The following is a 26687-nucleotide window of genomic DNA, read 5'->3' as shown; positions in this document are numbered from 1 at the left end:
ACCAATGTTACATACTTGGAAAAGGATGATAAAGTATTTAATTGCCCTATTTAAATGTGTTGAGCTAAAATTTTTATTGTAGAATAATACCTACTGTATGTGTTTCTTTATTAACAGCCAGTTGTCAGGGCTCGGGCAGGCGGCGGACCCACATGCACAGCACGGAGGCGATTTGAATATTAAACGCAGGTTTATTTGGTCAGATAGTAGTCCAGGGTCAGGCAGGATACACGGTCAAGGTAATACAGGAACAAAACACGAGGGTCACGGAACACGGGAGCGAGGAAACTCAGGGGAACTAAGACTCTCAGGAAACTCAGGAAACACGGAACACTCAAGAAACTCGGGACACTAATGAAACTCGACAAACTGGCAAAGGACTATGGAACAGGTGGTGGCTAAATACACAGAATGATTACCTAATTACTGACAGGTGTGGATACTGAGAACCGGTAAGTGGACAGCTGACTGGAACAGGAAGTTAACAAAATAAAACAGGATGTGGCGTGACAACAAGACATGGCGTGAAACATGACACCAGTAAGCAGCACCAAGAGCCGGCTGCTGATGGACGGCGTGGCAGAGATCGCCTGGTACTGTCCTGCTGGCAAAGCCAACGATGCCTTCACTGCCTGCATCGCCTTCTGTAACCTGCATGGAGACGCGCTGGAGTTTGAACGGCAGCGAGAAATACTGCTTGGAAAGTCTTCAGTCAACGTTGTTCTGGTGCCGACGCTGGAGAAAGGACACAAAAGCTGGACAATCATCACTGAACTTTACAAGGCAGAGAAATCTCTAGTTGTTTTCATTGCAAATACAGAAATTAGTGCAATTCAGATGAAGAAAGGAAAATAAAAAATTGGTCTAAAAGACAAAACCTGTCCAAATATTTCTGATGAATTGAAGAAAGTAATATAATTAAATATTTTATGTGGACCACATGAATCCTTTCAGCTTGAAACCTTGGCTGAAGTCTCTGGACTCTGAGTGGATGAAGACGATCCATCCTGTCACAGTGGAAAAGCTGCTGCAATGAACATAGTGGAGTTTTTTTTAGGGAATAGAGGTTTCAAAGATCAAAGATGAATTCCTCCGTTGTCAAGGTGACCTGTGGCAAAACTGGTGCAGAATAAACAAAGAGCTGTATCACCTCAAAGGAAACATTGAAAACAAGAAAAGCACAAAACTACAGCAACTGATGCAAATACGACGAGATCAGTGCAAAGCTTCAGGTAGTAAAGAGATGGAGTTATTCATCAATAGTTTGTCTTCAATGCCGTCATCAGACAAACAGTATTTGCTTAAATGGACCCAGGTCTTAATGGACGCTCTCTCTACGGATGATCTCTGTTCAATACTCCAAGACTATGATAAAACTTGGTCGGAGGTTTCGGCTTCTCCCAGAAGCTGCAGTCGGCCACGTTTGGCTTGGAGCACATCTTTAAAGAAATGGGCCAGATCTATGAAGCCCATAAATCTGTGGCCACACCTCCAGAGGAGGTTCCGATCCACTGGTCCAAATACCCGGAGCTGGCTGCAGAGCTGATGATGGTTAGTTAAACATGGAACAATGATGGGAAGTTATTGGACAGAAGAGGTAGAAGGAAACAGAGGAGCTCAGTGTATAAATTAAGTCCCCCATCAGTCTATGTCTATTGCAGCTTAACTAAGAGATGGTTCCTGTGACTAACAATCATTGCCAGTGACCTGAACCATCTCTAACTATAAGCTTTATCAAAAAGGAAGGTTTTCAGCCTGATCTTAAAGGTGGAGAGTGTGTCAGCTTCTCGAACCTGAAGAGGGAGCTGGTTCCAGAGGAGAGGAGCTTGGTGGCTAAAAGCTCTGCCCCCGTTCTACATTTAAACACTCTAGGAACCACAAGTAGCCCAGCACTCTGAGAACAAAGCGTTCTGCTGGGAGCATAAGGAACTATGAGGTCTTTAAGATAAGAAGGAGCTTTATCATTGAGTACTTTGTAGGTGAGTAGGAGAATTTTAAATTCTATCCTACATTTTACAGGCAGCCAGTACAGAGAAACTAATGTAGGAGAAATGTGATCTCTCTTTCTAAGTCCTGTCAGAACTCTGGCTGCAGCATTTTGAATAAGCTGTAGGCTTTTTAAGGAGCTGTTAGGACATCCTATGAGTAAGCAGTTACAGTAGTCCAGCCTAGAGGTAACAAATGCATGGATCAGTTTTTCTGCATCGTTTTGAGAGAAGATGCTTCTGATTTTAGCTATATTTCTAAGATGGCAGTAGGCAGTTCTGGAGATTTGTTTAATGTATGATGTAAAAGTGAGATCCTGGTCAAAGATGACACCAAGGTTCCTCACAGTAGAATCTGAAGCTAATGTTATGCCATCCAGGGTGGCTATCTGACTCAATAGTGTCTCGCTCAGATTTTTAGGCCCAACAATAAGAATTTCAGTTTTATCTGAATTTAGTTGAAGGAAGTTTTGGGACATCCAGGATTTGATGTCTTTTAAACAACCCTGAATTTTGACTAGTCAATCTGTTTCATTTGGTTCCAAGGACATATATAGCTGAGTATTATCTGCGTAAAAATGAAAATTCATAGAATGCTTCCTAATAATCTCACCTAGAGGAGACATGTATAGGATAAACAAAATTGGACCCAGCACAGAACCCTGTGGTACTCCATAGCTAAACCTTGTGCATGTGGAGAATTCCTCATTAACATGAACAAACTGGAATCTGTTCAACAAATAGGATTTAAACCATCCCAATGCTGTTCCTTTAATCCAGATTCTATGTTCTTGTGTTTGTAATAGAATGTTATGATCAATTGTATCAAATGCAGCACTAAGATCTAACAGGACAAGGACAGAAACTAGACCATTGTCCGAAGCTAATAGAAGATCATTAGTGACTCTAACCAGAGCTGTTTCTGTGCTATGATGTTTTCTAAACCAGATTCAAGAATCTTGGAAATAAAGGGTAAATTTGAAATGGGCCTATAGTTGGCTAGTTGTCCAGGGTCCAGGGTTGTTTTTTTCAATAGAGGTTTGACTACAGCCACCTTAAAAGCCTGTGGTACATAGCCTAAATGTAAAGATTGGTTCATTTGATTTAATATGGACGAGCTGATTAAACGTAGAACTTCTCTGAGAAATCTGATTGGGATTGGATCTAAAAGACAAGTGGACGACTTGAAAGAGTTGATTATTGAGGTTAACTCCATATGAGAATTACTTCTGATGAATCGAACCTGCCGTGCTGGAAATGGTTCCAAATTATTTTAAACAATGGTTGAAAATTTTATCATGAATTCATTATTACAGCTGTTTCATTCTCATTGTCAGGTTCCTGTACTCACATTCTGTTTTATTGTGTAGCAGTTCCGTGTATTTAACCACCACCAGTCCCCATAGCCCGTTGCCAGATCGTTGTATGCCAGTCATCACTTCCCAGTGTTTCACCATCCTGCCTACTCGTCTCGTGATCCTGTTTCGTGTTTCTGACCTCCGATTCCTGTCTGCTCCTGAATGGTACTGTCGCTTGAAAAGGACCTTTAATACCGACCTGATCGCCCGACCTCGAGATAGCCTGCTCCTTACCGGTACTGTAGCCTTGTCGATCCTGTTGCTGAACCCTTGCCTGTCCTTGGACCTGTTTCTGCCTGCTTCCTTTGTACTGCAACTTGAAATACAGTGTGTATGACCTGGACCATCTGTTATAAGAAGTACTGCATTAAATCCTTAAATTTTACCCTCTGTCTGACGTCTCGGTGCTGTGCATGTGGGTCCGATCTCTGCCAAAACCTGACACTCATAGTTTTAATCATAATCTGTGATATTTTGAGTTTAGTGCTTTCTCTGAAATATTGTGATTCATTTTACGTTTGTGTAAAATCTTCTATTACAGGAACCAGTGAGACAATAAAAAGTGTGAAGCACAGACTGAGTTTGTGTATTTACTCTTGAAAGAGAGATGTAAAGTAACAATATCTACATCCAGCACCTCAGTATCCCATAAATGGACACTGACTTCTAGTAATCTTTTTCTGCAAATGTAATATATATATATATTAATTTCTGTTATGTAAAGTGATAAGTCAATTATGAAATATATAAAATATCTGGTTTTGAAACATTTGGTCCACTAAAAAAAAATACATAGTCATATACTGTATGTCAAACTTTGCTCAAGTTATTCGCGTACACTCACCATTTATTTTACATTTGTAGTTGTAGGTTTTGCAAAATTTAGAGCTAGTGGCTGCTGTGTTAATTTAGTTAGTTACAGTCACAGTCAGGCCTCACACATGGTCACGCTCCTCGCGGCCTTATGCTTCCGTCACTGAGCACCTCTGATTCTCTACCGGATCCTTTTCTGTTTGCTAAACGCCTGCCAATGTCTTCACGCTTCACTTTTAATAAGTTGTTGTGATGTCGCTTGCTGTGGATTTTCCATTGTGGCCTGTTTTGGAAGCCTGATTCCACAGAGGTCACAGCCTCCAAAGTGAATGTAGGTCAAGGCTGAGGGCAGTCACCTGTCTGTCCATCAGCGCTGCTGACAACAAACTGTTCTTGAGTGTTTGCTGCTCGATAAGTTGCCTCATTTTGGTTTTTACTCCAGATCTTGAAGCAGCCAAGATGATGCAGTGCTTTCACTTCATGGTGGAGCCGGCCAAAAGCCTCACAGCCAAGATAAAGGTAAAAGTGTGCTGCACACAGCCGGACTACCAGTTTGTCACACCGGTAGGGGCGCCGGTCCATTGCTCTACGCAGAGCATGTGGGAAAGGCAACGGTGTGTAGAGCCGTTTGTACCGTGTGTCTGGCACTGAAACAGTTCCTCCACACTTTTGTACAGTTCACTGGCCACAAACCTCTGTGTGTCATTAAAGAAGATTCCACAGGGTGGCAGGTTTGTCCCTTCTACCATAATCTATGACACATATTTTAATATTTACACTTTCAGTATTACTTTATTACTTTCCATTTCAGGGTTTCCAAGCGTGATTGGGTGCATCGATGGCACCCACATTCCTATTAAAGTTCCTTCAGTCAATGAGGGATGTTAATAGGAAGTAATTTCACAGTATTAATGTGCAGGTAACTATTTATGTAAAGTACTAAAAAAAAACCAAAGCGATTCTGTTTGTAATGAAGAGTCAGGGAGTGAGGGAAGACAATACAAGTCTGCCCTCTGTGGGGCAAAGACTGAAACAGCAATAACAGAGTCATGTGTATGTATATGGCTGCATGTAGGATGATGACTTCCACTTTTTTTTAATTCATAGACATTAAACCAAACGTGATGTTCTGGTATGTGTGCACTGATTCTCTTACCCTTCTTGCTCACAGAATAAAGCCATGGCTTCAAAGTCTGTGATCGCTGCTTTGTCTGTATCCTTTGCACAGCCACGTAATCATTTATTTATTGTTTATCATGTTCTTTTTTTAAATGCCCCATAATAAAGTGCAGCCCTGAGTAATAAACAAAAGAGCACGTAAGACGCAGATTTGTTTTATTTTTTTTCCAGAGTGAATTCTCATTACAGGATTACATACTGTAATACTATACATTTATTTTTTGAAAATACATTAGGTGTGTGTTACACTATAAAACCTACAGTGTGAAAGTGATAGCAACAATCACATTGAAGCAGCAGCAGAGAGCATTGTCAAGCCATTACACAGCACGATGGTTTACATCGGAAGCTCTGACTCTGATTAGACTAGTACATAACCAGGTTTGTGATCCTTTCCTATCACGTCTACTGGGCTTTGATGGAAGTGGTGGTGGATGTGAGGGAATCTCATCCCCACAGGCAGGATGTTGAACACAGACACTGGGTCTTAGCTGCTGGGGACCTGATCACCAGATCCTTGACAATCTCCACCGTACCAAACAAGGGGAACAGCTTCTCAGTGAAGCTCTCGTTGTAGGTGTAAATGTGGAAGTGTTTGTCCACGTCGTAGAACGACAGCTGCCCGTTGTCGTAGTCAAGGTAGACGCCCACCTTGCGTGGGATGAGGCCCGGCGGCAGGGCAGTGAAGGGCACGGTGAGCGCCTTCAGCTCGGTGCCCCTCTCCAGCCGTAAGGTCAGGTACCCTGTGTTGGTGTTCAGCGATTTGAAGCCCTTCCTCAGGGCGGACTCCTTAGCCACCCCCAGTCTCCAGTCCCGCTCGCCCACCTCCACCTCCCAGTAGTAACGGCCGGGGCCCAAGCCCTCCGCCCCCACAGCGCACCACCAGCCGTCAAAGCGCTGGTGGTGGTTAGGAACATCCTTCCTCTCGAAGCCGCACCGCATCTTCTTCTCGTCACCGGAGATGAGGAGGTCGGGGTTGGCTGAGTCCAGATCCAGAGTCACCTCAACTACAGGGAAGCAGGAAGTTTAAGACCCCCGACAGGTTCGGAAAGGATTGCACTAATTTAAACTTTCTACAATGAAAGTTGTACCTGCAGCGTCTGAGATCCAGTTCCTTACTGTTAGTATGAAAAAGAGAAGACAACAAACAGAATGAAACTGGGATTCCAGGCCATAACTCTGAATGCACCTTTAAGTTATGAAAATAAAAGATGTTAAAATTATTGACAGCATCTGTACCGTCATTACTGCAGTCTGATTATAGCACCGTGATCAATAATGAGACTTAGCATAAAGCTCACCTGGTTGAGGAACGTACGATATGGCACCTGGAGAGAAACACAATAAACAAAACTAATGAAAAAGTCAAAGTTTTCAAAGATGATCACAAAAACTTGTCATTCATTCACAAACCAATGTTTTGACTCCTCTGCTTCCAGGTGAGCCACTGCTGTGGAATGGTGTCCTGTGGGAACACACACGAGACCATCTGTGTCCAGCTGAACAAAACACGCTGTGAGCCTTGGAACGCGGACTCCTACCTTATCTGGACGCTGCAGCACCAAGGTCCACATGAGCAGCTCCATGGCCGTCAGCAGGTAGGGCACGCGGCCCCAGCGCCAGGCCGACTGCAGGTCCTCCAGAACCTTTGCCACGGGTTCACCGGGCCACACGCTTTGCTGCACGACCATCAATGTGTTTTCAAACTCTGACTTTCAACGCACAATGTTGATCATTTTTGAGAAGTTCCCACCTCAGGCTGAGCTCTCAGGTCCTTGACCCAGTTCAGGATCCTGGCCTTGGCCTGCAGCAGGTCCTGCTCATTAATCAGATCAGGCAGTTTGCCCTCAACCGTCTCGGGCCAGCCGTCCGTCTGCATCGGCCTCGTCTTCACACACAGAAACTCAACCCTTCAGTAACTTCACCTCTGCACATGTGGAGTCAGTGCTGTTTACGTGCTGCTGTGAGGAAAAAGAAAGAGCACCTTGGTCTCAAGCACGGACGCCCACTGAAGGATGAAGGCCCGGCAGAGAAGGGTCGGCCAGGTGTCCTCCAGGTTCCAGATGTGCTCGAGGACGGCCGACCTCTGCATTAGCAGCACAGAGGTACGATGTGATAAATGTGATACTGTGTAACGTCTGCTTTCATCAGTAACTTATAAACAGCGCGTCACTGATTTTAACATTTAGCAGCAGTCTAGAGGTTCTACCTGACACACGCGGCTCAGGTCTCGTGCCAGATCCACAACAAACAGCTGATCGTCATTCAGAGGCTCCGTCCTGTCCTTCTTTGCTTTCTTATGAGATTCCTGTGAGGAAAATGAGGAAAACAGAGATCGAGTCAATTTAAAGGACAACAGTGGTGGAGGACAAGCGCTTTCATAAAATAATAAGGTCAAACTAGAATGAAGGCGCCCGGCGAGCTGAACTACACGCATCCTGACTCTGTTCGTGTCAGCGAAAAAGAGAAACACGCTCGCTTTCCCCTCTGCTTTGAATCATTATAACTCTCTGCAAACAGTCGCTTTCTGCTGTAAATGGAAGAAGAAAAGGAGAAACCTGCGCAGCCGCGTGAAGCTCCAAGATGCTATGAGTCCGTCTGCGTGCAGCACACGTTTACCTTTATCTTGGCTGTGAGGCTTTTGGCCGGCTCCACCATGAAGTGAAAGCACTGCATCATCTTGGCTGCTTCAAGATCTGGATTAAAAACCAAAATGAGGCAATTAATCAAGCAGCAAACACTCAAGAACAGTTTGTTGTCAGCAGCGCTGATGGACAGACAGGTGACTGCCCTCAGCCTTGACCTACATTCACTTTAGAGGCCGTGACCTCTGTGGAACCAGGCTTCCAAAACAGAGGCCACAATGGAAAATCCACAGCAAGCGACATCACAACAACTTATTAAAAGTGAAGCGTGAAGACATCGGCAGGCGTTTAGCAAACAGAAAATGATCCAGTAGAGAATCAGAGGTGCTCAGTGACGGAGCGTGACCATGTTTGAGGCCTGACTGTGCCCTTGGCTTGTCTTCACCTTTCTGTCCTCCTCACTCCCTCTCTTTGTTTGCCTCTCTTTCATCCTCTACATCATCGTCTGCAGATAAACTCCTGATCTGGTCCCATTGAGGCTGAATGAGCCTATCTGCACATTAATGCCCCCTGTTCCCATTTAAATCTCCTGTTTTCTGAATCAGCTGAGTCAGGTTTGACAGCTGTATTTAAGTGTAGCGTCTCTCATTGACAGAGCTGAAAGCTAGAAATTGTATTTTGCACAAACACTAAGGAGATGCTGGAATGACAGGCAAAGAAAACTAACCAGACAAGAATCCGTTAGAAATGATTTATTTATGCGGTGGGAAAACGTGACGCTGCATTTCTTGCCCGGTTTGAGGCCAGCTGATGACTGCGCAGGAGGTAAACACACCCGCCTTTGTGTGACTTTGCGGCAAATCTGCACCATAAAGTGCAGCCTGGCTATGAATGCACGTCACAAACTGGGTTTTAAATATCTAAAGCTGTTGCCTGACATGTTCTATTTTGCGTAAGTTGCTCCAGCGCTGCGCCGTAAAACACTAAGCACAAATGATGGATCAGCACGTCTTACCCGGCTCCTCGGGTTCTGGACTGAAGAGGTTCGGTCCCGTCTTGTCTGAGCGGGTCCGGGGTTGGGAATGTTTGGACCGTGTGCTGCAGTCTCTGACCTTGTTTACATACTAGACCGCTCGGACAGCTTCGGGTTTTTCCGCCAGTGACGTAACGACGCAACGAGCGACGCAGCACGCGGCCATGTTTGTAAAGTAACGACGCTGCTTCCGACTCCAAGGGCTGTCATTTAACTTGACTGAATCATCTGTTTATTTATGGGACAGATTTTTTGCTAATTGTACTGGAAGCTGGTTTTTCATAGAGTTCATTAAATATATGCAAAACAGCCTGCAAATAGTCGCTGCTTGAGAGCGACATAGATCAGGATGTAGGGTCCGCTGTGACTCATCCCTGTGACTCACGGGCCTTTTTGTCCCTGTCAGTCAAGAGACAAACGTGACATCTGCTGTCAGCATCAACAGTTCAGCTGCTCCGTGTAGTGAGAACCAAATGCTCATCCTTGAGTCTGCGTTATTGAATAGTCAATATAATAGACCAACAAAACACAAAATAATTTAATCTTCAAAGAAGCATGTTTGGTAACTTAATGGTGCATATTTTTTGGTACTACTCAACAAATTAATTATTTAATCAGTTTCTTACTACATTACATACATATAATACTTACAGTGTGTGGACATGTTTTCAGCCAGTAGATGTCAGTGAAAATGCTGTTTTTATTATGACGTTGAAGTTGAAAAGAAAGAGCACAAAGGGAAAGGTTGTCTGCCTGAACTGACTCATCAGCTGCAGTTATAACAAAAGCTTTTTATTATGTCTGTTTCACAATACAAAAAATGAGGCGTCACTCAGTTTTCTCCAATAAATATAGTACAAGACAAAAAACACGAGTATGAAATGTCTCATTGTTTTTCATTTCACATTAACTCGATAAGGGAACTGGAGCATTTAATAAAGTAATAATAAGTAAAAGCACAAACTCATTAAAAGATAGTTGGTCAGAAAATCACAAATCACCAGAAGGAAACAAAATGACGCAAAGTGTTTAAAAAGTATTTAGTGAATCCTTCACGTAAGTTCTGACTCAGAAAGACATTGTCATTAGCACCGTATTCATTATCTCTGGCTCAGCCTCAGCGGCGTTTATCTCCTCAGCATCAGGTTTCTGATAAAATCAAACCAACCGTGAGGTTTGTGGTTTAACAGAGCAAAACAATAACAAGGAAGAACAGACTGTTCACTGACAAAGGAATAAAAGCAGCGATGAGTCCCTTTTTGGTATATTTCACTTCCGTGTCCGTCTGAAGATGTACCAGCCACCTCACGCAACGTTCATGTCCGTGCTTTTCCACATTCAGGCGTTTCCGGCTCCTTCAGCATCGTCGGCCTTGAGGTATCTGCATGAGTCCGTGTTGGTTCCCTGGTGTGTGAAAGCTGCTGCGTTCCCTCGCTCCAGACTGGAGCCCAGCTTCACACGGGCAGAACGCTGCTGTGGGCGTCGGTGTGGACCTCAGATCCAGGCCCGGTTTCCAGACCTGAGGACAGGATGTTGTACGGCAGCACCATGGACTGACGGATGCTCTCCTCATATGTGGGTGGAGGCTGTAGGACAGGACGAGTACAGCGATGTATTCAAGGTCCAAAGGATTTGTTTACAATTTACAAAGTGACAAACAACACTATGAAAATCGACGTAACGCTCAGTGAGCCGCCGATTCCGGCGAGAACCATTTGCATGTTCTTTGTTGTTTTGCGATTCCCACGTGATAAATGGCTATAAAAATATTTACAGCAGCCGCAGCGAGGAACCCGCGCACGCTGTATTTACATTACAAATGAATCTGACTCCACCTGGAACCTGTTCACCCGCCGCGTTACCGTCTGATCGCATCTGGCAGAGTCACGCTGAATACGCTCATCTTTTAATTGCTCGGGTTCTGCAGGGACAAGGACAACCCTGCACTTTGTGTGGGACGCGCTGGACCTGAGTCCTGCTCCGAGCCTCGGACCAGAGGGGTCAGTGACACCGGGGGCGGAGGAGGGAGAGCTTCCAGTCAGCAGTGATGGGGCGACGTATGTGCTCATGCTGCAGATGGTTTAATTAAGGAAAAGTGGACGAGGTCAAAGGAGACGACATCACAGAGCAGCATTCTGGAGTCCTGTTTGCGTTCAGGATGCAGCCTTTAATTATGTGATCTCCCTTTATTACCCTGTTTGCTCAAGCGTTGCCGGTCAAAAGCTCAGCAAAAGATCAACACAGTAAAACCTGGAAACGCGGCCGCGTCAGACAGTGAGACCGTATCGGTGGCAGCGACGCCCCCCGCGTCCCCACATTAACCCACCTCTGTGACAATGGGCCCATTGAGGCCGAAGCGGTGGGCGATCATCATGTGGATGTGCCTCTGGCGGTCCTTCTTGCGCACGCTCTCGTAGGACGGCAGCCTCGGCAGGGGGGCGTCCAGCGCCGCGAGGCCGTAGCTGGAGGCCGGGCCCACGAAGAACAGCTGATCCGCCCGCTGGGGCGCACGTGACCCGGAAACACAGAGGAACAGTCATCAGGGACAGGAAGGAGCCAACGACGCATCAGAGCGCGAGGGTGCGGCGGAGCCGAGGCCCGGTCTCACCTGAGCGCCGCCGCTCACGGCGCTGGACGCGAGGGTCGTCTGAGGCTCCAGACACGGAGCTGCCACCAGCGTCTGCCTGCTGCTGTAGTACTGAGGAGGAGCATCCTGTCAAACAAGCAGCAGAGCCCGCGTCAGAGAGCGGCGCCTAATAAAAGTGTCTACTCGAACCCGCTCCGCTCGTTGCGACTGTGATTAGTCAGAAATCCACTCATTTCAGCCCAATTGGCCAATTTTTCTGCCTTGTTTAATCACTTTAGACGCTGGCTGCTGCAGCAACGCCATAAATTACCCGATCAATAAGACGACAACGCTGTGATTTCCGTTCCTCCTCCCAGTCCCACCCCCTCCTAAACAAGACCTGTCAGTGTCTCACTGTATGAGGTGCAGGAACCCAAAAGGGCCACCGGGCAAACTGGGTAATTGCCTGGGACTAAATGAGTGTCCTTTGTGTGGAGAACAATGAGGCGTCCCACTGTGTCGTCAGTGTCCCCGGGCAACAAACCGCACCGTGTGGTCCTTTCAGGGCCTCTGTAGTCGCCTTGTACCTCGCAGGTACCTCTTAACGAGCACACTCCAATACACATTATAGCCCCCAGCGCCGTTTGGGCTGCCACTCAGTCTGTTGCCTGACTGAGATGTGAATCCAGCAGGAGCATCTGCTGATAATACGCCGGGCTCTTCCTCTGACTTGGACTCAGCAAAAAGCAGCGGCTCATATTAAATGTTTGGATTGATGAGTTTCTCAGGCTCGTTTGGAGGATGACATCACTCAGGCTCTAACGACCTTTGCCATAACCCTCGCATCATTTCAGAGAGGCGACTCCAAAAAGGTGGTGTCAAAGGTCACGTTCTCTTGTTGGTTTGTACTTTTAAGAAGCAACAAAAAAAAAGAAAAAGTCCTCAGGAAAAAGAAAAAGGGGAGCGAGAGAGAGAGAGCCGTCCTTTTGTCTCCGGCCACTGATTCAACCAGTGTGAAAAAGCACAACCGTGTAAAATCAGTGTTGAAGTCGGGGGAGGACCCCGGCGGCAGTGTGCCTTTTTCAACAGCACAACCTAAAGGAGCTCCATTGTCCCACTTGTGTCCCCAACACCCACAGTGAGGCCTGTCCACTATTCATGGAGCAAAGAGGAGCAGGGAGAGGTATGCCACTATGAAGTCCAAGACATGCAATGAGTGTGTGTGTGTGTGTGTGTGTGTGTGTGTGTGTGTGTGTGTGTGTGTGTGTGTGTGTGTGTGTGTGTGTGTGTGTGTATTTCTCAAGGATCTGCTTCAGGAACCCTATCCTGCAGCTCCTTCAGCTGGTAAATGTCTGCTGAGAACACACCCTGGAGGTGGGAGCCGGGTGCAGACGCTGTGTTTACAGCCTGTCACGTGCGCGTCTCTTCGCTGACCCCACGGTGAGCGAAAGGCAGCGCTGTCGTCTTATCAGCTGCACCTCGTGTAATCAAAGGTCAGCGCGGACGGTTCGTACCAGAGAAACGCTCCGTCCGTGCCCTAAGTGGCTCAGCTCCTCCATTAGAGCGGCGGCCGGGCTGCTTCCTGTCTGCAGGTTTGGGCTCTGTCCCTGTAATCTGGAGATAACAGCCGACCCCTGGGCCACCGGAGGTGAGCAGCGGCTCAGGAAGAGGAAGCGCTTCCTTCACGCCCGTCGCCCGCGGCCTCAGAAACCCACCAGCTCTCATCATGATGAGATGAGGCTGTTAACTGCTCTGAACTGTTGCACCGCCCTGAAAACTTCAAACCTCACGTTGCTCTGCTTCGCCTGCTGCACCGACAGTGGGGAATAAATGCATGCGCTGTGCTAATCACACTGGTGCTGAATAGGCATCAACAGACCGTGGTGAGTGCTAATTCTGTCCAATATCATTAAAGAGACTGTGACACAGATAGATGCAGCACGGAAACTAATTCAACTGAAGCCAATCCATTGCCTGACGATGATAATATCGGCTTTATTCTAGTCTTTTCCTCACAGCCGTGAAAAGTGAACCTGACGTGTCCTAAACCGGACCGATCTCAGCAACGGTGCCGGTTCAGGACACGCATCCTTCAGGTGACTCTCAGAAGCTTTAGACGCTGTGTGTTGCTCTCACCGTGTCAGCGCGTGGGCCCTGATAGGAGCAGGGTCTGCAGCACACCGGATCCTTGCGGTAGATAATGGACAGAACCAGCACAATAACAACAAAGAACACCAGGGAAGAAACTGTGAAAGCAGCAGATAAAGAGACGGTTATTCATACTTCATCACTAGGTAGTTTCTAAACTGACTCTTAGTAATATGCTTCACGCTGTGATGGAGCTGATAATCAAATATTTTATATCTGACTCACTTTGTGCAGATTTAATTGGCAGACTCTAAACTTGAACACTTGAAAACTCAACTTCAAAGTAACGAGTGGTGGTTGGGAGCCTTTTTTTTGAGCTGCTGTCTTTTGTCACCACGTTCAAAATATGAAAGGAAAATCTTCAAGTCCAGCTCTTATCGCGCTGCTGAGATGTGGCTGTTTAAAAAGTAAGACTCCGAATCCACAGATGCAGATGTTTGTTCTGCTCACATCTGCAGGGTTAACGTGTTACCACATCCGTCTGTTTCAGTATTTATGAGAGTAGAAAGTTTTTACTCACCAGAAGCAGCGATCACTGTTAACTGATACGATGACAACAGCGAGGTTGGAAGGGTCGGACTCGCAATTGCGGACATTTCTCATGCGCAAACTCTCAATGCTCGCGTCGGAAATCCTCACCAGCCTCCGCATTAAAGCTCTCGCTGGTTTATATGTGGAGAAAAGCGACAGGGGTCCGTTCTGTGGCTCCTTATCATTGTCTGCGCAGGCGAGAGTCCACATGCGCTCGTCGAGTCGCGCCTCCAACTCTCTCCGGTCGATAAACACACCTCGCAGTGTGTGAGTCCGTGGAGACGCGTGACGCGCTCCACGGACCGCGTGACGTGAGCTGGACGACAGCGGGTTTATGGATCAGCACGACGAGGCCGTCGCTTAATGCGCACACGAGGCATGGACTCCCTTTATTTGATTCACTCAGAAAAAATGCGAGAGATGGGCGAGGAAATAGTCATCCGTGCGTATTTTATTTTGTAGAGTCGACATTCCTGAAAATTTAAAGATAACTGATGTATACAAAAAAGTTGTCAACTGCTGCTTCATACTCCGCCGTCTAATTAATAGCATTCCGACCGGTCGGTTAACACACTGGATGCCTCAACTAAAGTCCCGTTACCTCGGAGACTGGGGGGGGGGTCCGGAGATGATTTCTATTGGTATTCATGGATGGGAACCGTGAGAGGCCCAACAAAAGGTTTGGGGTAAAATTTGTAATGAATTCGGTTATAACAACAGAATAGGAACAGATTGGACTTGTTTATAAACATACAAAAACAAAAGCTGACGTGTTTCCATTTATGTCTGAAATGTCACTGTTTACTTTGAATGAACAATAATAAATAAATAAATAATAAACATGTCGTACAAACGCACCCTGTGCACAGATGTCTGGTTTTGTCGGAATTGTCTTGAAATGAGAAATGTGTTGTGGGTCGACTTTTCACGTGAGGTAGAGACCAGAGCTGATATGAACAGCGCATACCCAGTATCAATATAGTAACAATAGAAGACAGGCATGAAATGACCCACATCAGGCTGAAACAGCTGATATACCTTCTCATTCTTAAAAATGGGAAAATAGGCAGCTTTATTGTGTAATAATGAGATTTGTAAGTTTGTCGTACGCATGTGATAGTTAGATATAAGGGTTCATTTATCCACCAGGGGCCCCACGTCTCGCCCAGGGCCTCAGTTCTTCCAGAAGCGCCCCTGTTACCTTTAATTCCTTGTTCCCGCTACGTTGCAGTGCAGAGACACTAACAGGGCGTTTCATATCAACCATGTACTGTCAAAATAAACAAAGCATACGCAACACTAAATATCTAAACAAACACATTGTTTATATTCACTTAGACTCAACTTTCACCAACCTGGGGTTGCGTGCACGCGCGCCCACAATCTCGGCTCTACGTGCGCCGTGCACGCGCTCGCCGTCAGCCGGAGTCGGAAAAATGGTGGCCAGCGCTCGAGTGCAGAAGCTGCTCCGCCGATACAAACTAGCGATCGCCGCCGCGCTGACTATCCTGCTGATCCAGGGGCTGGTGGTGTGGAGCCTGAGGAGTCTGGAGGAGGGCGAGTCCGAGGTGAGCGGCGCTTCTTGGCGGCCTGACAGTCGTTCCTGCGGGCTTTTAATCCGTGAGCTAGCCGCTAGCGCCTGGCTCGGCTCCGTGTTGTGCTACGGCAGCGCTAGCTGATGCTAAGCTAAGCTAGCGGCTAAGGGGAGCAGCGCTGCCGCCGACACATTTTCAGCTGGACCCGTCCCGTCCCGTCCCGTCCGTCCCGTCCTGTTGTCACTGGCGGCAGCACCGGACGCGGGCGGTTACTGGGCCGCGTGTTCGCAACGGTGACATTAGCTGAGAGTTAACTAGTTTCAAAGCAGCAGCGGTGTATTTCATCTGGAGTTATCGGGGTTCACACAAACCGCCTGAACACTTAAAGGAAATCAGGACGTGGTGAAAGTGACGTAACTTTGTGTGAGCATGAGAAAACTCCCTGATGTGATTCATCGTCCCGGGATGTGCAGCATCTGCTCCACATACACGGGTTAGTGCGTTCCTCCTATTCCCACTCCACGTTGTGCAGTTGTGTTTCGGTGAGCGGCTTCATTCACAGCAGAACACACGGAGGACGCATTTCCCACAGATGAGACACGTTGGAGGACGCGCTAAGACGCCGCGTTGCACCTCAGCGTCCTCAGTCCTGCGCACCTGGAGCTCAGCGCCCGAGGCGAAGGTAACAGGTGTGACCTGTGGAGGTGCTGCGTGGGAAAAAGCTCCCCAGACACGCTTGAACACACGAGCCGCAGGAATGCAGGCTGAAACCTGAGGCCGGAGCCGCTTCAGACAGATGACACCCAGAAGGTGACCTGCAGTTTAAACCAAGATCCAACCAGGATCTGAAATCCTGATCGCACGCGTCTGTTTTTCTGTCACCATGAACCACAGCAGCCTGTGTAGAATCATTAGTTTCCCCTGTTTGCACTCGTGCAGGACAGGGTGACGTGTGACGTGTGATCTGTCCTGTGGCTGAAGTGGCTGCACTCACCTGTTTGCTCTGTTCGCCTACATATCAGACGCATTCAGGCTCAAACGCGCCTCGGCAGCGATACAGTGCAGTGTCCGCTGGGGTTTATGGCTAATTGCAGCTCACAGAGGACCGTAATGGAGCAGGAGTACCCACGCTTTAAAACCCCAGCGAAAGAACAAGCCGGAGCACTTTGACCTGAGCTGGAAGAATAACCAGACTGTAAACCAGCACATGTTCCACTTTGGGTCCAGTGTGGGACACGTGACCCGGCTGCTCGGGGCTCCTGTCGGCGTTACATGCAAATGTGCTGGTGGACAAACACGCAAATGTCAGTGGACACGCTCACGGAGGCGGAATCAAATGTCAGGCCTGAGAATGGGGTCTAATTGCCTCTTCACCCCTGAATACGCCTGTTCGGAGGCAACGGCAGACGTGCATCTGCTGAGAGGGAAGCTGTGCGTGCGTGCGCGCGCGTGCACGTGAACGCGGAGCCGCCGCTCCCCGCTTCAGCAGATGACGACACCGATATGGTTTCACTCAACTTTAATTGGAAAGTGAAGAGGCCGCCTCGCCTCCCTGTGAATCAATACAGTTTTTGACACGATGGCGTTAATTAAAAGCTGTGAAAATGGGTGATAAGAGAAAATTGAAACGTTGGCCCAGCTGCACGCTTGTCTTCTCAGTGAGAACGTTCACTTAAGCCAAGTAAAAGTAAGTCTATCGACGTAAAGGCGATGCGGTCCCACAGTGTTTTGGTTCATTTCAACGCAATGCGCCTCCAGAGGCACAAAGTGCGGCAAAGTAGTTTGTCTGATGTGAAGAAGCTCTCAGAGCAGCGGCGCCGCCGGGCGGTGCCTGTTCAGATGATGCTCAGGACCGGGTTCTGCAGGAGGCTGACAGCAGCCAGGTTCCCGCGCCGCCTGCTGCTGCTGCTGTGGGCTCCAGTGGTTGGACTGTAAGGGGCCCAGCCGGTGCCCACGCTGCTGTATTGGTTGGCAGCTGCTTTGCTGCCAGAGCAGGATCCTGCTGCGCGGCTCCGGTTCCGTCTGTGAGAAGAGCGGGTTCGGATTCGGAGGCAGAAAGCGCTCGGCCCACTCGCTGTTCCTCTTCCCGCTCTCCCAGTGAGGATTGTGAAGGGCCCTTTGTGTGATCCACTAATCTAGTTTGCCAAAGCTATGATGCTGTTTGCCTGGAAGATTTAAATATGGCTCCAGTCCTGTTTTTTAAGTCTGCCTCCATTTAAGGAGGTGTGATTTGTGCTGCACTTGCCTCCTGCTCATTCTCCTGTACTTAAAACTCCAACACATGATTTTGGAATGACTCCAACTATTCTTATATGTAGAATGAGTGGAAATTACAGTACAGTGAACTTTGAACAAATGAACCCTTTTCTTAAGTTTGCAGATTTGATTCTGCTGAAGAAACCTGAGAATGAACAAACCGGACCACCGCGATCTGATCCTTCAAGACTAAAACTTTGTATAGGAATGTATGAGGCATCAGAATCAATCTGTTCTGTGTTCAACACACCTTTAAAGTCACGCACTAAGCTCTGCTCTTCGTCACACTGTGTCTGATGCCTGATCCTGGTTCCATGCGTGCGTCGTGTTGAGTGACCTACATGTACACGCGTTTGCATTTCCAGGCAGTTTCCAGACCGTTGCTTCTTGAGGTTTATCACTGGGTTCATTTTGCATCTTTTTGCGTAGCTGGCGAAAGCTGCAATTTTTTTTGGCAGATTATCTCCACAAAAAGGCAGAGGCTCACCTAAAAATAGCCAAGACGAGGGAAACAAAGCCAAGTAAACACGTTCTTCCCTCTGGGGCTGTTTGTTTGTGCTTTTGTTTCGGTGGAGGTCTTTGTTAAGTGTATGTCATTCTTGGACAGTGTTGTTGTTCTTAGTGTATTTTAATGTATTTCTTCGCTATCTCCTTTTCTGCTCTCACTCCTCAGAGGAAGACACGACGGTCTAAACTGCCCGACCATAACAGCCAAAACCCCAAGGGAGACGCCGCCCATTGGGACATAAATACATCTTTGTCTGGGAGGAACCGCGTGCACCGCGGAGGAAAGACCAGCAGCAGGTTGAAAGCTCCCCATGACGTGGGAAAGTCCAAGGCGGCCGTGGACCTGGTCCCTCATGACTTGTCCAGCAGCCGTAACTTCAGCGAGAGCCACGGCGGCACGGACGGCCCGGTGAAGCTGCCGGCCACCGGCGTGCCGGGGGAGCCGGGCAGCGTGGACCACCAAGCCCCCGGCAGCGACTTCCTGCCCAAGTGTGAGGTCACGGGCAAGGACGCCCTGTCCGCCCTCCATCGCGCCAGGTCCCAGCAGTGCCAGCAGGAGATCACCAACATCGTGTGTCAGCATCAGGCCGGGCAGCTCATGCCAGACGCTCTGCCACAGTTCTGCCCGCAGCTCGGTAAGGAACGCTTAGAATGTGAACAGATGGGCTGACGAGGCTGAAGGTGGGGGCAGTCAGCGCTGAGACAACTCAATGTCAGCATCCATCGCATGTAGAGCTGCAGCGGCCACAGTGTAGTACACGAAGGGGGATCAGCGCATGTGGATCCACCCTCTGGGCACAATTTGTGTGTGGGACATCAAAATGGGCACATAGAAAACATTAGTCCACTTTATTAAAAGTCTTTTCCACGCAGACGCAAACCTTTTCTATTTGATCTAGTCTCTGGGATGTTCTTGACCCTTCTGCATGTTTCATGTCTCTGTTCAGGAGTCTCAAACTCGGTCCAGGCCGTGGGCGAGCTGGATAACAGCCTGTCCAAAGTGAAGAACCCTGTCCGGGTGGCTTTTGTGCTGATGGTCCACGGCCGCGCTGTGCGGCAGCTGAAGCGCCTCATCAAAGCCATTTACCACCGGGATCACTACTACTACATCCACGTAGACAAGGTAGTCACAGTCTGCGCTCAGATCCAAGGTCCCTGCTCTGTGCTGCCCACACTCCGCTCTCAGACAGGTTGCTGGGGAGGTCAAATTTATCCCAAAGGGGTCACAGTGAGGTAAAACGGCTTAGCCTGGGTAGAGTAAAGTCTGCTGTATTCATGGGTGCAGTAGCGATTCATGCCACTATGTGCAGCTGGAAGGCGAAAGACACGCGCGGTGCCAGAGCTCAGGTGCCTCGAGCGCAGACAAGCAGAGGAATAGGTACCTGTCGTCAGTGCACCTGTGCAGCCGGAACCGTTGTCGAGTCCTGGGGAGCGGCTCTGTTCTGCTGCCAAGGGTCGGTGAGGAGGCTCGCTGGAGGCAGTGATGAATAGGAAGTCAGTAGGACGCAGTCTGAGGCCCAACCTCATCTGTCTCTGAGGCGAAAGCCCGTTTGAAAGATGAGCTGTGAAACGGGTCAGGTCTGTAGGTTTGGAGCAGCAGCTCCTCTGCTCTGCTCCTGAGCAGTGGGACTTCAGGGGTGTCATTCTGATGCTTTGTTGCTCTTATGAGCACAAGAGGAAACCCGCAGACACACGTCTACTCTGCTCCTTCTGTCCCTGAACAACTTTTTTAAAAGTTTTCTTTTTTCTCAACTTTCCCATTTATCGCTTCAGAACCTTTTAGTAGCTTTGTCTATTTGGAAACAGGCTGATTTCTAATTAGATAGTAATAAGTCTAATTTAGGTCCTAACAGGAAATTTGAAAAAAGACCTATAAGATTTTGGCTCTGTGCAGATTTCAACCACTGAAACGCCTACATGCATATCTCACTACTTTGGAAATCTACATAACAACTCCCAGATTCTTTATTTTCTCCTGTTGTCTCTTCTATTTTCTCTTGGAATTTAAACCCCATTTTTTGTGAAGCTGTCACCTACAACCAAGACAAAAGCTTAACTTCCTACAAAGCATCTAATTTAGATTTTTCCCCTCTTATCGTCACCATGACGCGGAGCGGCATGAGGCACCATGTGGCCGTTATTCTTCTCGGATCAAATCCTCTTTCAGCGCGAGCCAGCTTTGTGCGCTCATCTTGGCACGACGGCCGCTTCAGATCTGTGGGAACTGTTGCAGTTGAACCCAGATAAGGCTGTGCGATGGAGAGGCGGCATTAACCGTTGGATGTTTTGCTTTGAAACCCTCCAGCGGTCCGGTTACATGCACCGGGAGGTGCTGCAGATAACCCAGCAGTTCCCCAACATACGAGCCACGCCCTGGCGCATGGTCACCATCTGGGGCGGCGCCAGCCTGCTGAAGGCCTACCTGCGCAGCATGCAGGACCTGCTCTCCATGCAGGAGTGGAAGTGGGATTTCTTCATCAACCTCAGCGCCACCGACTTCCCCACCAGGTTGGTCACAGCACAGGACGAAAATACTTTACTCCTGGATATTATCACCATGACTCTAGTCATAGTCTCCTATAAAGTAATCTAATGTTTTTCACATTTTTTCTTCAGGACCAACGATGAACTGGTGGCGTTCCTGTCTCAGAACAGAGACAAGAACTTCCTCAAGTCTCATGGGCGAGAGAATTCGCGGTGAGTGTGGCGGCGACGACCTGCTGCAGCCTTTTGCCTAATTAAAATGGCCACAACCGGCCTGGCCTGATTTACACTGCCCACTGCTCTGCTACTGTGAAAGCTGCCATACTGGCATGTGGAGTCATTTCTGATCAGTAGACAGAGCAGCTTCAGTGTCTGTATAAAGTCGTGTCCATCTTTGTTTGCATGCCTGAAATCATGCAATAATAATGATAAGAGGCTCTATTAAAGGTATTTGTGCCGTTATTAACAGCAGTGCGTCTCATTGTCATGTCATGAAGCATGTTGCTCTCCTCCCAGGTTCATTAAGAAGCAGGGCCTCGACCGCCTCTTCCACGAGTGTGACCATCACATGTGGCGCCTCGGCGAGCGCAGCATTCCAGACGGCCTGGAGGTCTCGGGTGGCTCCGACTGGTTCGCGCTCACCCACCGCTTCGTGGAGTACGTCATCACTTCCCAGGACGACCTGGTGTCAGGGCTCAAGCAGTTCTATTCCTACGCCCTGCTCCCTGCTGAGGTGAGTAAGCCTTGGGTGGTCTGTATATCTACCAGCCGGGACTCGCAGTTTGATATACAAGTCTGTGTCAGGCCCGTCCTCCCCTGCCAAGTCAGAGGAGCCCAGCAGCAGAGATAATGTAATACTTTAAGCTCTCAGGCACAGTTTGCAGCAGAGGTGCCAGACGAAGAGGAGGGTTCACTAGAGTTTATGTAACTGCGGGCTTTACTGTCTGAAGAGAAGCTGCTGTTTGGTACAAAAGCACGACCTTGTGCAGTTTGTTTGTAAAAGTCTTTGGCAGTTTATAGGAACTTGACTCTTGTGTGACATCCTTTGTTTGAGGCCACAAACGTTCCACACTTCCCTTTCCCCTTTCCTTCCCAGTCGTTCTTCCACACGGTGTTGGGAAATAGCCACATGTGTGACACGCTGGTGGACAATAACCTCCGCGTGACCAACTGGAACCGTAAGCTGGGCTGTAAATGCCAGTACAAGCACATTGTGGACTGGTGTGGCTGCTCACCCAATGATTTCAAACCACAGGACCTCATCCGGATACAGGTGAGTCATCATCCAGCTCCAGGAAGTCTTTTGAATCCTGTTGTTTCAGCCTCTCATTGTTTTCTCATTCTCTCTCCACAGCAACTCACCCGTCCGACGTTCTTTGCCCGTAAATTTGAGTCGACGGTGAACCAGGAGGCCATAGACATCCTGGACAGTCACCTGTATGGCCAGTACGCCCCGGGCACCGTGGCCATCAAGGCGTACTGGGAGAGTGTGTTTGAGCATGTGGACGGAGCGGTCTCACTCAGCGACGTGGCTCTAACTGCCTACAGCTCGTTTTTCCGCCTGGGCCTGAGGAGTCTGGCCACGACCCAGAGCGACGTGGAGGCCTGCAGGTAGACGGCTCCTTGGGCTCCTGGATTGTTGCTCACATGTCAGATGATATGTCTCACATTGCTGTTCTCACTGCAGGTTTGAACCAGTGGGCAGTCCTCTGTCAGTGAGCCTGTACTTTTATGATGACCATTTCCAAGGCTACTTGGTGCGTCAGGAAGCTCAGGGTGTGGCATCCAACGCCAGGGAGACAATAGAGATGTGGGCTGTGCCTCAGAGCAGCCTGGTCCTTGAGACAAACCTGAAGGAGTTTGAAAGACTCAAGAATGTGGAAGTAAGTGTGTTTAACTCATTGTTGTTCTAGGGGTGAGACTAAGCTTTAAATGGAACAGTAGAGCAGTGTGGGAGGAGGCTCTGCCTCATAATTGCATTCGTTTTGTCTGGTCTCCAACAGGTGGGCACAGAGTGGGATCCTAAGGAAAGAATCTTCCGTAACTTTGGTGGCGTGATCGGACCTTTGGACGAACCCCTGGCCGTCCAGAAATGGGCTCACGGTCCCAACCTCACGGCCACAGTCGTGTGGATCGACCCGGCTTTGGTGGTGGCTGCGTCCTATGACATCGCGGTGGATGTGGATGCGGAGTACACCCAGTACAAACCGCCCCTGCAGCGCCCCCTACGGCCCGGCACGTGGACGGTGCGGGTCCTAAAGCAGTGGGAGCGCGTGGCCGAGGTCCGCTTCCTTGTGATGCCGCTGACGTTCAAAGACAAGCAGCCACTCCGCAAAGGTGACGAAGGCTGGTGATTCTCAGCAAAAGCAACAACAACAGGCCCAGATTCGCCAGATGATGAACACTTAAATTGAGTTGGTGTCTTAAAGTTACTCTGTATTAAAGCAGATTTTGTTCTTTGCTGCACACCTCCAGATGAGGCCACTTCCATCCACGCTGGACCTCCAGGGAACCTGTACCTTGAGCAGAGCTTCCAGCAGCTGAGTGGCATCCTGAAGCTCCCTCCCCAGGACGCTGCCATGCAGGAGGCCCAGCGGAACGCCCAGCTCGTGGGCCCGGCCCTCGAAGCGTGGGTGGACAACAGCGTACGGACCTTCTGGGTTATGAGCATCCTGTGCGCCGCACAGACTTCCTCCTGCCCTGCGCTGGGGCCTTGCTCCGAATCCTCCTGGAGCTCACTGTCCCCGGACCCCAAGTCTGAACTGGGCCCAATCAAAAGCGATGGGAGGATCAGGTAGCCCCAGGACGAGGAAGGACTAGACGTCAAATCATATGCAGGACGGCTGAGACACAGACTGCACTGGAGGCACCGGCAGCCAGCGGCATCTCAGCTTAAAGCAGCTTAAAGGCACATAAAGTGAAAAGCATCTTCCTGCACCGAGGAGACCAGACGTTCTCAACAAAGTCGTGGGAACAGGACACGACTGCTGGCTTTGCACATAAAGCGCTGCGAGCACAGAAGCTGGTGCTGTTGCGTGCTGAATGGTTTGTTATGGATGGAACACAGGTGCGTCTGCCAAGGTCACAGCTTGTTTTCAGTTTTCTCTGCTTCGGATGAATCGGGAAGCAGTCGTCAGAAACCAACAGCAGGCTCCTCCCTGTGTTCTGTCTTCATTTCATTGGAGAGTGGGACCTCTGAGTCATATTATGCTTATTTTAAAGCATTACTAGGTGAGCGAGAGGAGCAGACGGATGAAGTGCACTTTACTGTACGACTGGGAGTTACACACAGGTCACTCAGTGACAGGCTGAGGTTCAAAGTCACAACATTTGAGTTCCGATTACAAACTGCTTCATGTTGCACATCAGGAAACAAGTGGACTGTAACCTGGTGGAACGAGGAACCAGTGTAACGCCGTCCTCTCTTTCTGTGACCGTGACATATCATCTCTAATAATATTTTCTGTGTGTTTTGTCTGTCACGTCCCTAATGGCGCTGTTAGAAGCCACTGATTTGGGAGGAAGTGCCTAGAAAGCGCAGCGACAGCCAGGCTGCCAAGCGTTTGGAGAAGCCCATCAAACAATGTCACCTCACAGCAGAAACGGATGTGTGCTAACGTTAAGACGGTGGAGGAAGTGGGCCGCTGGCAAGTTGGTGCTGCAACCAGTAGCCAGGTAGTCGGTTAGCAAACCAGCAACAAGACAATAAGGCCGCAAAACAGTTGAGGAAAGAGGAACTTAAAGTAGAAAACGTTCGACTCTGGGAATCGTGCTTCGTCTTTGGTTCAAATTAGCTTGTCCACCTTCTGTAGCTAAAGGTGATGCTACGTCAGGATCATCTGTCTGCTAGTCTGACTTCCACAGTAACAGTCGTGGTTTCGTGGCCAGGCTGTTTTCTTTATACCTCATTCAGGACGAGTGCGTTTCCCAGAGTCCAGCTTTTCCTCTACATCTGAACCCGTGCACCACTTTAAATGCAGTACCGCCTCCTGTGCGTTTGTGTTGTTTCCCCTCGCAGGCTTGACATTTTTAATGGTGTGTTGTTAAGCGGTACGCTCACTGTGTGTTCTACCTTCTTATTTGTGTCCAGACGAGACGTGAGCTGCCTTTTGTTCGTCGGCAGCGATGGACTGTTTACTATTAGCTGCCACACGTGTGCAATCGTTGCCTTTTCAGAGGACAGAGGAACCATAGTTGCATTCTGACCTAGTTTCACGTCACATTTTCTGTCCTTAGAAAACAGTCGGCCACCGTACGGGTTCCGAGTGGCCTTGTTTAACTTGCACAGTACAGCTGCTTCAGTGAAGCCCCAGTTTTATTGAGGTACAGTGAGAGCAGAGGAGTTGGCGTCATAGAGGTTATTTTTCTACACTGTTTTAGGGAAGTGCTCTGTTGAACTATTCACAACTGCTGTTACGTCGTATTTGACAGTCCACCTGTTCAGTGTCACTTAGAGCAAGCGTTTTAGTTCTTTTACCGGAGGGTGGGGTGCTGAGGTTTCCGTCCAGCGGCGCTCCAGCTGGTGAGTCATCCTGGGCTCAGAGCGGGAACTTTAGCCTCATAGGAGAAGCATCCAGGCTGATGACTCAATAAAACACTTCAAACTTTAACCAGACTCTCTCATCTTACTGATTTTACTGTGACTATTTTCAATAAATGCAAACGTTTTGTTATCATTAATATAAATGAAGGAGCTCTCCGGGGTGCTGAACACAGCTTCATAAATACTGTAAGCTACACTTCCATATTGGTCTCCAACCGGAACCTTTGGATATAAATATTTACTTAGGTTCGTGTCTGATGTAATTTCATGTACTTGTTGAAGATACAAACCTGAGGCATCCACTAAAGGCTGAGGACGCAGAGAAGGAGACCTCTCACACAGAAACTCCTGGTCACTGCCGTTAGAATAAAGAGATGGATGAAAGCTGTGACGCGCAGGAGGAGATGAGGATGGTTTGTTCAGACAGCGCTTACGAATCATCTGCAGTGGACTCGGACTCGGACAAGCAGACCTGCCCCTATAATGAAGACTCAACACACAAGGTGATCGCTTTACCTCTAGGTTTCAACTCCAGCTTATGCACTGATTACGTTTCCTGTCATATTTGTAGTTTTCATTCAAAGGCTAAAAATAGCGCCAGCTTTAAACTAAAAAGAAAAAAAAACTGCTTCTAGAAATATAAAACACTATTAGAAATGCTTGAAAAGGACTAGACAATAAAAGGGAAATGCATTTCATGCATGTGCAAAGTAAAGTCTTCTGAGCAGTAATCTGTGCTTTACAAGAATTAACTTGACTTAACTTCACCCTCTGTGAATTAATGTGCTTTTCCATGTTCTGGTCGCAGCGTTTAAGTCGCACCGTATTGTTGTGACAGTCTTTTTTTTAAGTTATCAGCGTATGGAAAACATCTGCTGCATAATTAAACTGTCTCCTCCACTGGGAAAGATGAGAGCAAACATGTGTCTCTGACAGAATACAAGCAGCAACATTTAATGATTATATTCCTCTTGTTGTTGGAAATTAATTAACATTTATTGGAGCTGACTGCTTTTGCTTATCACAGGGTGGACACATGTTAGAGAACAGTGACAGCGCCGGCTTCCTTCTCATCTCTGTCTCGGCAATTATCTTATTATCGGAGACATCTCCGTGGAAATCGCGCGTTGCCATGGCGACAGAGTCAGCGTCTCTCCTCCCCTC

At 48.3% G+C, this 26687-nt stretch overlaps 3 protein-coding genes across 5 annotated transcripts in view; 1 reads left to right on the top strand and 2 right to left on the bottom strand.

Annotated features, from left to right (window-relative positions):
• si:ch211-120g10.1 (butyrophilin subfamily 3 member A3) overlaps window positions 1-9095 on the bottom strand; it is a 30030-nt gene extending 20935 nt beyond the window's left edge. Inside the window, exons 1-10 of one of the 3 annotated variants that reach the window (XM_029158417.3) lie at window positions 8936-9095; window positions 7955-8031; window positions 7545-7643; window positions 7320-7421; window positions 7089-7223; window positions 6877-7014; window positions 6749-6800; window positions 6637-6663; window positions 6427-6453; window positions 5475-6342 (exon numbers count right to left, since the gene is read on the bottom strand). In XM_029158417.3, coding sequence (XP_029014250.1) covers window positions 5783-6342; window positions 6427-6453; window positions 6637-6663; window positions 6749-6800; window positions 6877-7014; window positions 7089-7223; window positions 7320-7421; window positions 7545-7643; window positions 7955-8014 — 1200 coding nt within the window. In that variant the 5' untranslated portion in view covers window positions 8015-8031; window positions 8936-9095 and the 3' untranslated portion in view covers window positions 5475-5782. Of the gene's footprint in view, window positions 1-5474; window positions 6343-6426; window positions 6454-6636; window positions 6664-6748; window positions 6801-6876; window positions 7015-7088; window positions 7224-7319; window positions 7422-7544; window positions 7644-7954; window positions 8032-8935 lie in introns of those variants that run through there. The other 2 variants (XM_055510902.1, XM_055510903.1) reach the window with 2 other exon arrangements.
• Window positions 9096-9684: 589 nt separating this feature from the next.
• On the bottom strand, window positions 9685-15694 carry si:ch73-364h19.1 (uncharacterized). The gene is made up of 6 exons (XM_041071791.2): window positions 15554-15694; window positions 14188-15468; window positions 13656-13765; window positions 11562-11666; window positions 11280-11453; window positions 9685-10539 (listed from the first exon to the last, which is right to left on the bottom strand). The coding sequence occupies exons 2-6, from the start codon at window positions 14261-14263 to the stop codon at window positions 10408-10410; spliced, it is 597 nt and encodes a 198-aa protein (XP_040927725.1). The 5' UTR covers window positions 14264-15468; window positions 15554-15694; the 3' UTR covers window positions 9685-10407.
• On the top strand, window positions 15632-25590 carry xylt2 (xylosyltransferase II). The gene is made up of 11 exons (XM_029158416.3): window positions 15632-15766; window positions 18663-19131; window positions 19444-19619; window positions 20802-21004; window positions 21113-21193; window positions 21497-21713; window positions 22077-22253; window positions 22335-22591; window positions 22668-22863; window positions 22984-23317; window positions 23456-25590. Exons 1-11 carry the CDS (start codon window positions 15635-15637, stop codon window positions 23776-23778), a joined length of 2565 nt encoding a protein of 854 aa, XP_029014249.1. The 5' UTR covers window positions 15632-15634; the 3' UTR covers window positions 23779-25590.
• The last annotated feature ends 1097 nt before the right edge of the window (window positions 25591-26687 follow it).

Source organism: Betta splendens, chromosome 8 (assembly GCF_900634795.4).
Source record: "Betta splendens chromosome 8, fBetSpl5.4, whole genome shotgun sequence".
Taxonomy (NCBI): Eukaryota; Metazoa; Chordata; class Actinopteri; order Anabantiformes; family Osphronemidae; genus Betta; species Betta splendens.
This window is presented reverse-complemented; position numbering and strand designations above follow the sequence as displayed.